This window comes from Arachis hypogaea, chromosome 17 (genome assembly GCF_003086295.3).
Source record: "Arachis hypogaea cultivar Tifrunner chromosome 17, arahy.Tifrunner.gnm2.J5K5, whole genome shotgun sequence".
NCBI lineage: Eukaryota > Viridiplantae > Streptophyta > Magnoliopsida > Fabales > Fabaceae > Arachis > Arachis hypogaea.
In genome coordinates, this window is record NC_092052.1 from 117,521,550 (window position 1) to 117,538,164 (window position 16,615).

Below are 16,615 nucleotides of genomic sequence, written 5' to 3' on the forward strand. Positions count from 1 at the left end.
AAAAATATTAAAATGAATAATTGTGTACAACAGGGGCAAATTTAATAAAAATCTAAGATTAAAATAGTAAAAAATGAGAAGCTACGAGTAAAATAGTAATTTACAAAAGGATAAAATGATAAATGAAGTAGAAGAAAAGGAAATTTAAAAGTCTCGAGTAAAAAAAATATGAATAAGGGCAAAACGGTAATTACAGAAAAAGACTAAGGACAGAAGTCCCTTAGAAAATTGATATGATGAATGTTTAAAGATAATGAAAGAAAGCCCCAATATGCTTTTGATTTCCTGACAGAATGAAGGTGTTATTTTGCCTAGCCTGTGTCGGATGATGTGGGGACGTCCACTGTATGATGATGATGTTCCTCAGCTTGAGATGCATATAATGGCGTCAAGCTTTGCGATGATTGCCCAGTTTCCAAGGCTTAGTCCTGGGTAACGTTCGGTGCGAGTAGTCAATCGACACATGAGCTCATGACCTACTTAGGACAGACATGCATCATATTGTTTGTATCATTTTCTCTGTGATTGTGCACTATGTATTTTCTCTGTGATTGTGTGATTTTTTCTGTTCTCTATTTCTATACTTTATGTGTATTATCTATTGGTTCTCTGTCTTTCCTAAGTTCTACTATTAGTCTGTATTCATTTGCTGTTATAGCTATTAGTTATTGAGGTAGACTACAAAAGAATTAACAGAAAGCTAGAACTATGATTAACGAATAACTAATCGATAAGGAACCTAGGGATAATCCCACCAAATCTCATGATGATCTAAAAAAAATGTTAGAGCCATCTCCTAGGACTGATATACGATTGTTCCCCTCCCCTAGGTTAGTACATTGTTGAGAACCTTAGGATCTCATCCCCTTTTCTATATACGGATCCTTCAGGAATGATTACCTCCATGGAAATTCTGTTTGTCGAGATGCTACTCATGTTTTCTTACGAAGATGATATGCGGCAGTGCACTATCGTCTGGGGAGAGCCGTGTACCCGAATGTACATATTCCACGACTGTAATTTTGCTAATCTGTTGTTTAGTTTGGACTTAACCCAGACCAGCCCTACGACTTTTCACTTGCTAACTTACATCCTAGATGTATGCATCATGCTTTCCCTCCGCAGTACTATCGTGAGAAGTTTCATCCAGCAGGATCACACGTTGATCCTCAGCCAGTGGTACCGCAAGAGGTATAGCCCAGTCCTACACTAGATGATCTGCTAGTAGCCCAGCTCGACCCTCTAAGAGAGACACTCACTCCAGTGAAAACCAGTGAATTCATTAACAATTCATCTGAGGAGGAGGATCCTAAAGAAGACCATGCTTGGAAGGATCAGTCAGCAGCTGATGAGGGCTTCGATTCCCCTCCGAGAGCCTGTAGTGGATGGGTCGATGATTGTTCGTGATGATTCCAAGACGAGGATGGTTGACTGGGATCTTGAAGAAGACAGTGATTAGATAGTCTACTAATTAATGAGTTCTAGAATATGTTTCCCTCTTCTTGTAGTATTTTTCTAAGGGATAGAATTTTACTGTTTATGCGTTAGCATGGAAACCAGACTAGGGGCTCCTGTGTGTGTCGAATTCTATAGATTCATATGTATAGTGGTTATATGGATATGTATATATAATTACAAGTCTACTAAGTATCAACTTCTGAACTAACTGTATTCTGGGTAGAGTACCTATTATAATCTTTTGTGTTTTCTGTTTGATGTATGAAATAAGCCCTTGAGGCACTCTATGAATGTTAGTTATTTTATTTTATATTCTTAAATGTGTTTGTATAGTTTCATTTTAAATTAACCTTTAATTAAAGAAGTTAAACTTATAAAAACTCCGCTAACCCACGCAATCACGATAGCATAACAGACTCATATCTATATACATAATATAGAGTCTAGAGTCCCTTAGGTTAACTGAATGGTAATGCCTAATGATTGGGAGTTGTCCGGACCTGTCGAGAGTTAAGATGTTATACTTCTTCTGTTCATGACCACCCTTTTTGGCATTGTTCTTGTTCTTATTCCCTACATTACTTGATGATGGTTTTGAAGAAGATATTTTCTTCCCCACGTTGATTTGGGTGGGGTGTAACACCCTACCATACAGAGCTTTACGCTTAAGCCATAAAATAGAGGTGGTGTGGCATTACAACCTCTAAAATAAAATATATACATATTAATAGTTGAAAGAAATTCATAATCGAGGAGCCTTGAAGGAAAGCTTAAGTAACAAGTCGCAAAAAGAAAAGTGCATCGCTTACGCAAACGGAAACCGGGTAAAACAAAAAAGGATAAGGCATGAATATAAAAAGAATAGAGTACCAAAATAATAGAATATCAAGCCCCTGACTCAACCTACGAAGTTAAGGCTGGCTGGAGTATATATAGCCCAAAATATCCTAAAACGTAACACAGAAAACCTGTTTCTCCATGTCGACCTCTAAGAGGGACAAACACAAGTTATATATACATAGAAGAGTCTATAAACATAAATACATAACCAACAGTCCAAAATATATAACATCCCAAAGCTAAACTTTGCTTGCTTAGAAACTCCTGACGCTCAGCGAGGTGCTCTTGACCTGCATCTGATAAAACAACAATATAGGTATGGAATAAGAACCGGGGGTTCTCAACATGGTAAAGGTGCCGATGTACATAATATATAAGGTCGCGGAAAATTTAGAAGCAATCCTAAAACTCCGACACTTAGAAATTTAACCTAAGGGAATACACTAAGCCATAAGTTAGGTAAACTTTCTAAGGTATTTACATTCTAAGCCTAACTTAACTTAAATACTTTGCTTTCTGTTTCCTCCAATCCTCCAAAATACTGGTGGAACTATCCTCGTCACTCCTCCACTAGATAAAGGATCTCTCAATTGCATAAACAAACAATACAGACAAGGAAAGCACAGATAGAATGCAGTTACAGTAGGTAGAACATATAGCAAATATTCATAGATAAGCAAATAGGCAAACCCAAGTAAAGCACACTCAAACAAAACATACAAATACATATGATGTATACCTGTCCTATGGCTGATGATATCATCTGTCGGTTATATAGCCAAACCCGACATGTCCGGTAGCTAACCCTAGACAGTCCCTTCGTGTATGCATCCCCAAGAGTATATATATATATATATATATATATATATATCATCATCATCATCATCATCATCATCATCAAAATCCATCTCATTGGGAGAATTTCCGAGGCGTTAAAGTGCCCGGCCACATCTTGTGACTTAGGATCAATAGAGTATTGAGTCTTAATCTAGAGCGAGTGGTGGCTAGCCATTGCATCTACCCAGAAAAACTCGTATCTCAGGTAATGGAAGTTTAATAAGCCAAATAATCAGTCAATTTCATTTATTCATCGTTCATTCATACATAACATCTCAGCACTTCCCCAAGCAATCCATATTAACTCAATTATTAATCATAGTTCATCAATATTTCATCATTCTCAATTAATCAACTTCATTTTAATTCTCAATCATATCATAATCAACACATCGACCCTTTTTCAATTAGAACTCCACCCTCTGTAACCCTATTCACTGCCACTTAACACCCCCTTTAGGTTCATACTTTTTCCTAGACTTAAAAATTAGGTATCGAACTATAGAGGGTAGCTACAGAGGTTTGGAAAGCCAAAAAATCGGTTAAACTTAAAAAGAAAATCACATTTCGGCTAAACAAAGGGTTCCATGTACACAAGACTATGTCTGTGTACGCAGGAATATGGAAAAATGGCCATCTCGCGTACGCAACCCCTGGTCCGCGTATGCGAGTCATAAAAACAGCAAGGCTTCTTCGCGTCGTGAGCATGTTGTCGCGTACGCAAGCTTTCAAAAATTGGTTTCCACGTATGCAAGCCTTGCTCGCGTATGCCGGATGCCTGGGCAGTGCCCCGTTCCCGCGTCGCGTGCAGGTTCTTGCGTACGCATGCCTCCATTTTTCTTTAAAATGACTATGTTGCAGAAAACCGAATTTTTGCACCAACTTCAAATGTGCCTAACTTTTTTGTTTTAAATTATTTTTCATCCGTTCTTTGAACGGCATAAACTTCACGAACCCGCATTTCTATTTAAATAAAATTTAATAAAATTTGAGGGTCCGGAAGCTAAGTTATGTCCTGCAGAAGTTGGTCAAAATCACTTTTTTGTCGAAAACACCAAATTCCCTATGTTTTCCAAATTCTGAATTCTGTAGCATAATCTTATAACCAAAACAACCCCAAAAATCATGTCCATCTATTTCCAAACACCTCTCATCATCAATACATAAAAATCTCATCAACATACTCAAAATATTCAATCCAATTACAATCATTATTCCTCAATTTCATCATCACAATTTTCTGTCATCATCAACAATTATCAAAAATCAACACATTCTTATCACAAACTCAACAATCTCATAATAAATACTAAACCTTAACAAATTCACATGGTTCAACCTATCCTACGGTCAACTAGCGAAAGTTTTCATGCAACATTATATACTATCTACGAGAAACCAAAACCATACCTTGGCCGATTCATTCTTAAACTTGGAACGCCTCCAATACCACCATTCTACAAAAGTCCAAGGCACCAAATGTATACCAAACAGAAAACCCAGCTTCCAAGCTCAAATTCAAGCTTCCAACTTCATCAATTTGGTTCCAATTCACATATATACAATCTAATTCCACACAAATATCACTAAAATTAATATAGGATTTTCTAATTTAATATTTTCACAAGAGTTAGAGGTTTCTCACCTTACTAATGGATGTTTGGGACAAGACCCAGCAAATTTCCGAAGCTAATTCAATCCTAAAACACCAAAATCACATAATCTCTCAAAATCAATACCCAAACCACGAATTTGAAAGGGGAAGAATTGGACATGAAATTAGAAATTTTTTACCAAATTGTTCAATGAGTTCTGTAAAGAATTCCAAGACAAACGCGTGGCCGCTGATGGCTCATCAATTGGAATTCCGGATTGAAAGTTATGGTGAATTGAAATTAGATCAAGGGTTTAAGTTCCTCTTCTTCTACCCCTTTCTTGTTTCAGCGTGTTCCCCTTTGATTTGGGGGAAGAAAGAGCTGAGCTCTTTCATTAAAGTGTTATTGGGTTGGGCCTTGGGTCCAAAGTGGGCCTGATTCAACCGGTTCGGCTCAACAGCCTAATTTTGGACTAAATTCTTTAAATTTAGTGTTAAAATTTGTATTTTAATTATTTCTACTTCTTTAAACTATAAAATTTGATTTTCTAATTTTTAAATAATAATTAATTTATTAGCTAATTATCTATTAATTACGTGGAGTTTAGGAGGGATCGCCTTGGAATTTGAAAAAGTGAATGAGGTTATTTTGAAGAAGAAATGTTATTAACCTTTCAATTTTCATCACCAAAAATTTTAATTTCTTATATCTCTACTTTTTGGAGGTACTAAAAGAGTTGAAATTTTTTGTCATGTGACTAAAATTTTAGTTTTAATTCTTAGCTACCAAACACAATACTAAGTTCCATTTTTTAGTCTCAATCCCAGTCTTGCTTCCAAACACAACACTAGGACTAAGGACTAGGACTTAGTATTATATTTGGTAGCTAGAGATTGAAACTAAAGTTTCAGTTTCATGATACAAAATTTCAATCTCTTCAATACCTCCAAAAAGTATGGACATTGGGGACTAAAATTTTTGGAGACTGAGATTAAAACTTTAATAATATTGATTTTCAAAACTACGGTCATCCAACTTTTCATATTCTAAGTCTAACTCCCCACCTTTCTTTTTCCTCCCAAATCATACCTCCCTCTCTTACAACTTGCATTTCCACCGCCACCTCCACCTCAACCTCCAGCATCCCTATCCCACTTCTGCATCTTCATTCTTGTAAAGGATTGATATTAAGTGTAACCTAACAGCAAAACCATTTATAGTAATAATGATTTCTTGCCTAGAAAAACCATACCCAAATGTTGAATTGTTGATTTTATTCTTATTATTTTATCATTATTTGTTTGATGCATGGGATGATAGAGCTATTCAAACTTGGATAGAAGCAGGTTAATCGTGTTTTACACATCGTGACAAGGGGATTATATATCAATTTATTTTTGAACGTCAATCGCACATCGGTGGCAAAATCTGAAGGCTAATAGTACACATTCTTCTTGAGATTGGACTTCACAGTGCCCAAATCCATGGGTTTCTTCACTATATCATAATAATCATAAAGACCTATTCTAACGACATCAACGGAGTGTTGAAGATATTTTACCATCATTGCTGCTACTTCAATCAAGCTTCACTGCTGAACACAGTGTCCTTTGTTAAAATTTTCATGCAAAAGCAGAAGGAAATGTTCCTGATTTTTCCTTAACAATGGCAATGGTGGAAAATGTTCATGGTTTTCTGATAAACCCCAATTTTAAGGTTTATCTTGTGTTAAATTTGGTGGATTTTATCAATATTTTCTACATTTATTCACTAAAATAGCATGATTTTGTAAATTCTCCCTAAATTGTGCTTAAGATTGAAAACATACTTTTTAGGCCCTTAATTTGCTAAATTTAATTCACTTCAATTCCATTCGATGCCTTGATGTATTTGTTTGAGTGATTTAAGGTTTTGAAGGCAAGGATGGCTTGAAGAAATGGAAGAAAAGCATGCAAGTTGAGAGAATTCATGAAGAAATGAAGGAATTGCTAAGCTGTCAATCTTGACCTCTTTGTACTAAATCAATCATAACTTGAGCTATAGAAGTACGAATGAGGCGGTTCTAGTGGCATTGGAAAGCTAACATCTGGAGCTTCAAAATGATATATAATTTGCTATAGTGGACATGGAGTTAAGTTACGCGTAGACGTGACATGCAGCACGTGACTCACTTAATGCAAAACGTGATCCGCAATTTATTTCTAGCTCATTTTGGGCCCAATCTAACCTATTTCTAATGCTATTGAACCCAATAATTGAAGGAAGATGAACCAAGTAGTGTTAGTTTAGGTTTTTATCATGTTTTAGGTTTTCTCTCTTTTCTCTCTAGAATTAGGGTAGATTATGTTAATTTCATCTTAGATTTAGGTCTTGATCTTGTCTTGACTTAGTTTTCTTTACAATTTCTTGTTATTATATCTTTGTTTTCTTAGTTTTACTTGTCATTTCCTTTATTTTGTCACTTTTATGTTATTGAATTCTTGTTGATTTTGATTTCCATCTATGCAATTTTGATGTTTATATGTTATTGATGTTTATTTGAGTTATTGTTATTGATTTCTTGCATTGGGTAGTTTTAGATTTTATATTTCTTTCTATTTTAATATGCCTTTCTTTTATGCATGTTAAGTGTTTGTTAAAATGTCTCCTTTAGTTTTAGAGTAGATTTTGAGCATTCTTGCCTTGAAAAGAGGAATTTGGTAATCTTGAGTCGTTAATACCCAACATATGTTGGTGATCTAGAGTTGTTAATTAATCTTGTTTCTATTGATGCTACTTATGGATTGGGATTAACTAGGCCTATTTGACTTTATCTCAATATGGAGATAACGTAATAGGATTAACTCTTGGTAATTATTGTGTTATGATTAATGACTAGGAGAGAAAACATTAATTCTCAATCCTTGTCATGAATGCCTCTTTAGTGTTTGCTATCTTTAGTTGTTTGATTTACTTTCTCATCATTTAAATTCTTGCCTTTTTATCATCAACCCCTTTGATCTCATAACCAATAATTGAGCATTCGATTGCAATTTGTAGGGAGAACGACCCGAGAGTAATACTCTCAATTATTTTTATTGGGTTGAACTTGTGACGACCAAAATTAAACTTTGATGGAGAATCCATTGTTGGTCTAGACTATGCTTGCAACGAAGATATTTTTTATTGAGAAATTCTAAATCGACATAAATTCATCCATCATTTTCCCTTATCATTATTTTTTTGGGTGATGTGTTTGCAGTGAATGAGAGAAAGGAAAAGAGAAAAAGGAGAAAAGAAAAAAGGAATATTTAAATAATTTTGATTATTTCAGTCTTTGTATTTATTTTAAATCAAATAGAATAATGAGACGTAATTCAGTCATGTACACTTCACACTAAACACAATACAAAAACTTAGTTTAGTCCTTATCTCTTTGTCTCTGTCTTTCAGTTTCTGTCTCTCAGTCTTAATCTCTATTTCAAGTATAATTTTAGAATCCATGTCTCTGTGTGATGTCTTCAAAAACAAACTGCTACCTAAAAGTTCATGAAGACACAAAATGAGTAAAATAGTAATATCATATATTCTAATTTAATCTTTCATATTTTATCACTTTATAACTTAATAATAATATAATTATGAAATAACAAATATTTAATATAATATCTTTTCAAAAAAGATAGTTAAATGAATTAAAATGAATTATAAAATATTTATTTATAATAATCATTCATACTTATTTATTTAAATATTAAGAATATAATTTAATTATTTTGTATTTATGTTTTTTGTGTAGATTATTTTTGTGTTTTGTCACTTTTATGTATTTATTTATAATTATATATTATTTTATTTTAATTTAGTTATTTCAGTTGCTGATTAAACTTCTAAATCGAGGTATCAATAACTTGAATGGTTTAATAACCAGTTTGGTTTTTAGAACTTAGATTACAACGTGATGTGAATTACCTAAGTATGGGTAGCAGAAATTATACCTATTGATACTTCTTTTGCTCTTGGCGCGTGTGTGGTGGTGCACACAATTGCAGCCGTCAATTTATATTCTTTAATCTTTTTATTTGAAAGAAATAAAAATCGCATCAAATGATATTTTAGTTTTTTTAAATCATAAATTGCACTCAACGATTTTCCTTTAATAAAAAATTGCACTTAATAATTTCTCTTCTAAAATCTTTTTAAAAAATTAAAAATCACACCTTGCAATTCTCTTATTTAAATCTTTATTCATATTAAAAAAAATTTAATTTTTATGCACTAATAATATAAAATTAGGGGTGGTAAAACGGATTAAATTCGTTGAGCCGATCTGCCGAACTTGCTAAAAAGGGCGGGTCGGGTTAGAATTTGGAACCCGCCTAATAAAAAAAATTACCAAACCCACACCGCCAAATTTTTAGGTTTTGGCGGGGTAAGGTGGGTCGGCCCGCAGGGCCAAAGACTTTTATTTTATTTTATTTTTTATAAAAAAAAGAAGGATTATTACTACAAAATTAAAAATTATATCATTTTTAAATATTTTTTTAATTTTTTTGTTTTTATTCTTCTTTTATTTATTAATTTTATTTATTTTATTTTACAATTTCGTATATATGTTTAAATTATGTGACTTATTTTTTAAAATAAAGGTAGTTCTATTAACAAATATTATTTTGAACAATTTTATTGAAGTTAAAAATTTAAAAAAGGATAGTAAAAAAATTACATTATAATTTTATTATTTTTATTTGTATTTGATTTTTTAATTATTACTTTTTTTATTAATTTTAATGAAATTTATTTTTCAAAAAAAAAAGAGTCAAGCGGGCTAGTTCGCCAGCCCGTCAATCTGTCATAAAGTGAAACGGACTAACATTTTGAACCCACCTTAGTTGGCGGGGCGGGGCGGGGCGGCCCGTTTTGCCACCCCTATGTAAAACGTTTTACACAGTCGTGCAATCACAACTGTTTTTTCGGTTGATCATTCACGTAGTCAATGTATAAGGTAGTTATTTTTCCTAATGTGGCGTTATGTAATTAGATGCACGTGTAAAACGGTTTTACACTTGTATCAAAATTAAATTCATTAAAAAATTCTTAAAAATATAATATTTTAAATTTTATAGAAAACCCCTCATCATAGTTATCAAAATCAAACTGATTAGATTACCAGATTACTAGATTACTAGATCACTAGTTCAACTGGTTGGTCAGAGTATGGGAATGGGGGACAAAATTTCTTCGAGGCAGGCGCGGGAACCCCAGCGGGGATCCCCGCCCCGTCCCCGCTAATCGCCGAAACCTAAAACACACAGAACACAAAACTCCTCACACACACACGCACGCACGCACGCACGCACACACACATATAGAAACACAAAACTCCTAATCCTCATTTGCATAATCCTTCTTCAATTCAGAGATCCCTAACGTTGTCCATACTCCATACTCTATCCAACCTCTCTACAGCCACCCCTCGCCACTCTCCCTTTTCACCGCATCGTCACACCTCACCGTGCCATCACCCTCACTGCGTCGTGCTCTCTATTTGCAGCGTTCCTTTCCGTAACTTTACCGTCATGTCCATTCTCCCCTCTGTTGTCGCGTCTCCCACCTCGTCCATTGCTCTGTCCTCTGGCTCGCTGTTACGTCCACCCACTGCGTCTTTTCGAAAGAAGTTACCATCTTATCGTTTAGAATTTTTGTATAAAATCTTGCTGTTTTTGTATAAGATGGATACTTGCGGTTCTATTCATATGGAAATTAATAATTAGTTAGAGTTATCAAATAGATGGGGAATGGGGTCCCCGCGGAAAATGGAACCCTCTGAAAAATAAGGATGTGGAGCAATATTTTCCCACGACAAAAAACGAAAATGGGAACGGGGAGCAAATTTGGGGGCAGGGATGGCGAGCAGAGAGGCATCCCCCGCCCCACCCTACCCCATTGACATCCCTAAGTCAGAGATTAAATCGATTGATTTTTTTTTTTGTGACTAAATCGATTGATTTGGTTATGATTAAGTAATTATATAAAATTTAATTTAATTTTTTATTTTTTTAATGAATATCTTTTTTGAGTTTTATTTTATATTCAATTAATTATTATTTTAAATTTTAATAACTCATTAATTAATTTATATTTATTATATTCTTCAAGTATTTATAAATTTATATTTATTATACTTTTAAATATTTAAAAAAATAAAAGTAACAATAATAGAAATAAAACATATATTATAACTAATAAAATATTATTTTTTAAATTTATAAATATAATTTAATTTTATTTACGTAATACATTTTATGTATAAAAAATAATTTTTTTTTTTTAGTTTAATTCGATTTTGGACGAATTTAACTGGATTTTATCGAGTTTAACTAAATTTGTTTGGGTTAATTATTTTATCAGTTTAATTGATAATCCAACCAAAATTAATGATCTAGTGACCGAATTTCGAATACGATCAAATCGAATCGGGTTTGATAACTATACATCTAGTATATAAGAAAATTAGCCTCACATTTTAACTGCATTATTATCAAAATATGATGATCTATTGTAAATTTGTAACCCTAAAATTTTAAATGGAGTCAAACCCTTTTTTGGCTGTGGTTGTTGAAGTTAAAAGTTAAAACATCGTACTATTGAAGTTAAAAGTTAAAATTTAAAACACCTTCCTTGCTTTAATCGTAAAAGATAAGAGATTTTGATTCGGTAGGACTTAGGAGGTAGAAGAAGATTAGAGAAGAAATATTACGTCATAATAACTGCTATCACGTTAGTTGATTAATAGTGGTGGCAGTGGGTGGTGGTGGCGGCAGCGAGCGTGCTGTGTTTTTTGGATCTGAGTTCCGAGCAGTTCAAAGTGACAAGTGAAGAAGAAGAAGAAGAAGAAGAAGAAGAAAAGAAGGAGGAGGAGGAGGAGGAGGAGGATGACGCTATTTCACTTCTTTAACTGCGCGATTCTCACCTTCGGCCCCCACGCCGTCTACTATTCCGCCACTCCCTTGTATGTTTCAGATCTAATTATTTCTCATTCTCTTTGCTTCCGTATATTTCTATTTTTTGGATTCAGCTGCTTAATCACTTAACCCCTTCAAATTTCAATTATATGCCCTATAGCTTCTATTCGATCAAATAACCAACAATTGCAGCTTCTAGTTCTAATCCATACCTCATCACAAAGCCCCTATCAATTCATAGAACTAACTTGATTTCTCAAACTTTTTTTTCCCTATTTATCACAAAAATATTGTGGACGGTCTTGTGTGTTAGTGCAGTAATGAGTTTGCGTATGCAGATCTGAGTATGATACACTCGGCACCTCTATCAAAGCCGCCGTAGTTTATTTAGCAACTGCATTGGTTAAGGTTCGCGAATAGTTTGAATTCTCAATCATCTTCATTTTAAATTTAATATTTGCTGAAACTAAGACAGAATCTTTTTTCTTTGCATACTCTGGCAGCTCATTTGTCTGGCTACTTTTCTCAAGGTATCTGAAAGCGATAGCTTCGATCCATATCAGGTATGTTTCTAAATTGCTTGAGTTCGTTTTCATTGTTGTGAGTTTAAGTTACAGTAGTCATGATAAATAGCTTTTTAATCGTGTTTTACATTGCAATAGAATCAATTCATGAATTTGGTATTTTGTGGGTGTTTTCAGTATCATGAGTCATGTTTGGTACACAATAGGTTTTTGCAAAATCAAAATGGAGGAACCTCATTCTAGTATTTGGTTTGCTCAAGAATGTAACTGTCTGTTATTCCATCCCATTTACATCTGATAAGTAGAATTGGTAAAAAATAGAGCAACAAACCCCAGTTATAACTGTGAAATTAGTTATAAATAAGGAACCTTGCTCCCTGTGACATCATGTTATCCGACATGCTACATGGATACAGCTAGTTGTGCTTCTCATTTTAGTACTTGGTAAATAATATCACATAGTCATGACTGCTGAATTCTAGTTGATTTGAAGTATGGTCCTTTAAAAGGGGGTTTCCCTTACAAATAAGTTGAAGGATTGGGTAGCCATGTTTTGCCAATTAAATTAAGTAGAAACTCTTATCCTCCTTTTTTTTTTGGGAAACTTGTAAGAAATCTTCTCTTTATCTTAATGCATGTCTTGATTTATATATATGTAGGTGACTGTCTTTGTTTTCATGTTTCGTGGAGTGTGTTACACTTATTCCTTCCAGCCTAGGGGGAAGACTTTTTGTCTATTAAAAACCAACACTCAGAATATGAAGGCCGTTTCATCTTTTTCCCTCCCCTACCTAGTTACAGAGTCCTCATTCCTGCATGAAAGACATAGGATTAAGCAGGAACCATCATTTTGCATAACAATTGTTCTTTAAAATTGAGCCTCTGAAGTATATGACAACAGAGTGCAATGGCACATAACAATTGGTGGCTGTGAATTTATCATCTGTGTTAAGTCATAGTCATTACGCATAATACCTTAAGTGATAACAACCGGCTTTATTTTTCAGGAATTATTGAAGGCTTTAATAGGTTTCATAGATGTTGCGGGACTTTATTTTGCCTTGGCCCAGTTGACTCACAGGAACATCTCTCAGAATCATAAATTCCAAGCAGTTGGACTTGGTATGTTTGGCAGGCTATATCATCATATAACAAAATGAATGTTATATTTATGTATATCATGGAAGTGATGTTCACTTTCTCATATCGGCAGTCTTTGTACTTCTTCCTTGTGTTACCCTGCATCTCTAATCCTTATTTCAGTGTTAATGGGACTTTTCTTGTGGCAGGTTGGGCATTTGCTGATTCTGTTCTACATAGATTGGCACCTCTTTGGGTGGGTGCTAGAGGATTAGAATTTACTTGGGATTACATTCTTCAGGGCCTGGAGGCTAATGCAAATTTGGTACGTTATTTCTCTTAATGTTATAACTTCGGTTAGGTCAAGCTGAAGAAATGTAGTCAATATTCTCCATGAGTTTGGAACTTCTTATAATTCTACATTCTACATTGGTTACAATGCTAAAATAGTTTGTTGTTATATTATGTGCTATAGGTGAACAATTTTAATTTGTATTCAGTATATCTCTTATGTAATATCTGTGTTTTAAAGTGTTTTTGCTCTTATATCTATGCAGGTGTTGAGCATATCCCTTGCTGCACTGGGATCTTTAATGTGGCTACGTAAAAATAAACCCAAGACCCTCATTCCCATAATATACGTATGTGCAGGAATTGTAGCAACCATGCCATCAATCACAAGGTTCCTTCTTCACTCATTACAGTTAGTGTTTGTCAATCTGCAAGCCTGTAGATTTATTTTCACATTTTTTTCCATATACAAATCGTCCATTAGGTAAGATGGCCAAACATGTAGTGTTTGATGAAAGTATAACTGTATAAGATACATTGCTTAGCTAGATGGTATTCATTATTCAGTAAGTCATTAGTTGCACTTTTCGCGTTTCATTTGCTGTGGTGTTTGCTAAAATATGTCTCTGGTGTTTGCTAAAATATGTTTTTGTGCAGCTATCTGAGGCGTGGATTGGGATGGCACTTTCCAAAAATCGTAGGTTTTGAACTCTTCACATCGTTGGTGATGGCGTTTATAAGTTGGCAACTGTTTTCAGCTTGTCAAAGACCTTCACTGTGAGAAAGCTGATTAGTAATATAATGATAGAATCGTGTTTGATTATTGAATGGCTAGAGTCTTGATCCAGATTCTGCTTCTTTAGCAACAGACCAGTGCGAACTGCCATGTTTCTTAAAAAGTTTTATTTATTTAGATGTTTGGTCCGTGATAATTTTTGGTAGTTTGATTTTATTTGACACGCTTACTGTATTCCCTGCGGTTAATTGTTGATTGCAATCTTTTTATAAAATTTTGATTACCACAAATTAGATGATGTGGTTTACACTTTACACTTGCAATGTTTCTATAAAAGTTTGATTACCACAAATTAGATGATGTGGTTTACACTTTACACTATCATTACCTAAACGTTCTGCGTTTGATATAATTTCTATACTTATCTTTATGTATACGCCAAATATTAACAAAAACATTCTCCACGACATTATTGTCATTGCAACAAAACATTCGGGATAACTTAAAGCAGAAACAAACGTTTACCACTTCCGAGGAAACGAAAAAACACTACATTCTACGAATTAATTCGGTACAACTACTAAAAAACAATACATCCTTTTCACTGCAGGTAGTTAAAGTTATACTAAATCTTCAAGCATATCATAATTGGAGAGTTAAGTTCATGACCCTGTTCACAAAAATAATCTAATACAAATATCAGAGATTTGGGTGCAATTAGTGTTCTATCTTCTACTTGATGGTTTCCCTCGGGACTGTTTCCTGAGGGAAATAGATTGAAAGTTAAAACAGGCCGAGACTGATGAAAAATTCATCTGAAGAGTTTAGAAGATTGTTAATGGTAGCAGTTCATGAATGATTAGGTGGTATCAATTATTGATGAGCAGAGATTAAATTACGAGAACCACAAAAATGGAACGTTGACAAATAAAAAGGTTATAATCCAAAGCAGAAGAAAAGCATTCGATATACAAAACATACAAGTATTATGAATATGAATATATTGCTACCATCTGAATTCTGATCCAGAGAGAGTTTACTCAGCCTCAGTCTCCTCCACCCAGGCTTCAACCCTAAGAAGAACAAAGCCAACAGCAACCCCAACAAGAACAAGGCCGTTCATGATGGCAGCAATGGTGAATATCTCAGCTGCGGCATTGCAAGTGGATGAGAGAGCTCCTCCTTTTTTTCCATTTGAGGCCTTGTTGGCCTTCACTGAACTCACCATCTTAGCAAAACAATTCTCAGTGCTCAAAGGAAGTCCCATAGAGACAACTCCATTTGTGGCCTTCAGACCCCCAAATGAGTTTAGACCTCTTATGTGCACTACTTTGCTTATTCTCTTGTTGGTCTTGGCGGTGGTGGTGGTTGATGTCAGCGTGGCTCCCGTGATGTTCTGATGAGCAGAGAGCACAGTTGTTGCCATGGCCATTTTCTTAGTTTGTTACCCTTTGCCTCAGCAAGAGCTAATAAGTGATGGTTATTAATTATTGGTGGATCAGTTAGCTTTAGCTGTGCTGTGTGGAGGAATGTGAAGAAAGATGATGATGATGAAGGGGTGGTAGGAAAAGTGAGTATTTATTTGGATAAGGGACTGAGATATTGATTGGCTGATAGGCCATAAATCACTATTGAGGGATTATATGCTCATTCAATGGATTGGTGGGGCTACAATTTGCCTTTGCTACCATCTCATTAGTCATTACCATTAACCTTGCCTAGAATACTAACAAAAATAATATTTAAAAGTTTATATGATCGGGAAAAAAAAAACTTTGAAATTTTAGAAAAGCTTAAAAACCTAAGAAATAATAAAAGAATTTTTTATAAATAACAAACAAAATTTTATATTTAAAAATGACATGTATTTAATTTTATTTTGTTATGTTTTTACTTTTTTTTTCAAAAGTTTTAATATTTTGGATTTCAATAAATAAATATAGTATTTATTTTAAATATTTTAATTTTTTAGATTTCACTAAATAAATATAGTAGTTATTTTTAAAAAATTATGTTAAAATATTAAGATTCAATAAGTGATCCCACAAATTGGTTTTTCAATTATTGAGTTTTACCATATAAATTAAATAATAATAAAAATTATAATTTTAAAAAATTTAAAAGATTTAAATTTTAAAATAACTACTATATTATTTAGTGAAATTTAAAATATTAAATTTTAAATATATAATCAATAATAATTTGATAAATTCGTTTAAATAAAAAAATTTCACTATAAAAAAATTATAATTTGAAAATATAAAATCTTAAAATGCAAATGACAAAATAACTTTATAATAATTTAATTAT

General features: G+C 33.6%; 2 protein-coding genes across 2 annotated transcripts; one reads left to right on the forward strand and one right to left on the reverse strand.

Annotated features, from left to right (window-relative positions):
• The first annotated feature begins 11,153 nt into the window (after positions 1-11,153).
• On the forward strand, positions 11,154-14,619 carry LOC112764772 (uncharacterized). The gene is made up of 7 exons (XM_025810544.3): positions 11,154-11,721; positions 12,013-12,082; positions 12,178-12,237; positions 13,206-13,320; positions 13,488-13,603; positions 13,836-13,960; positions 14,227-14,619. The coding sequence occupies exons 1-7, from the start codon at positions 11,645-11,647 to the stop codon at positions 14,348-14,350; spliced, it is 687 nt and encodes a 228-aa protein (XP_025666329.1). The 5' UTR covers positions 11,154-11,644; the 3' UTR covers positions 14,351-14,619.
• Positions 14,620-15,225: 606 nt separating this feature from the next.
• LOC112764773 (uncharacterized) lies at positions 15,226-15,882 on the reverse strand. Its single transcript, XM_025810545.3, has one exon. It carries the CDS (start codon positions 15,735-15,737, stop codon positions 15,342-15,344), a length of 396 nt encoding a protein of 131 aa, XP_025666330.1. The 5' UTR covers positions 15,738-15,882; the 3' UTR covers positions 15,226-15,341.
• Positions 15,883-16,615: the final 733 nt, after the last annotated feature.

Coding starts and splice junctions, on each gene's coding strand:
- LOC112764772 (XM_025810544.3), top strand. CDS start 11,645: ATGACGCTATTTCACTTCTTTAACTGCGCGATTCTCACCTTCGGCCCC. Junction 11,722..12,012: donor TACTATTCCGCCACTCCCTT/GTATGTTTCAGA, acceptor TTGCGTATGCAG/ATCTGAGTATGATACACTCG. Junction 13,604..13,835: donor TGGAGGCTAATGCAAATTTG/GTACGTTATTTC, acceptor ATATCTATGCAG/GTGTTGAGCATATCCCTTGC.
- LOC112764773 (XM_025810545.3), bottom strand. CDS start 15,737: ATGGCCATGGCAACAACTGTGCTCTCTGCTCATCAGAACATCACGGGA.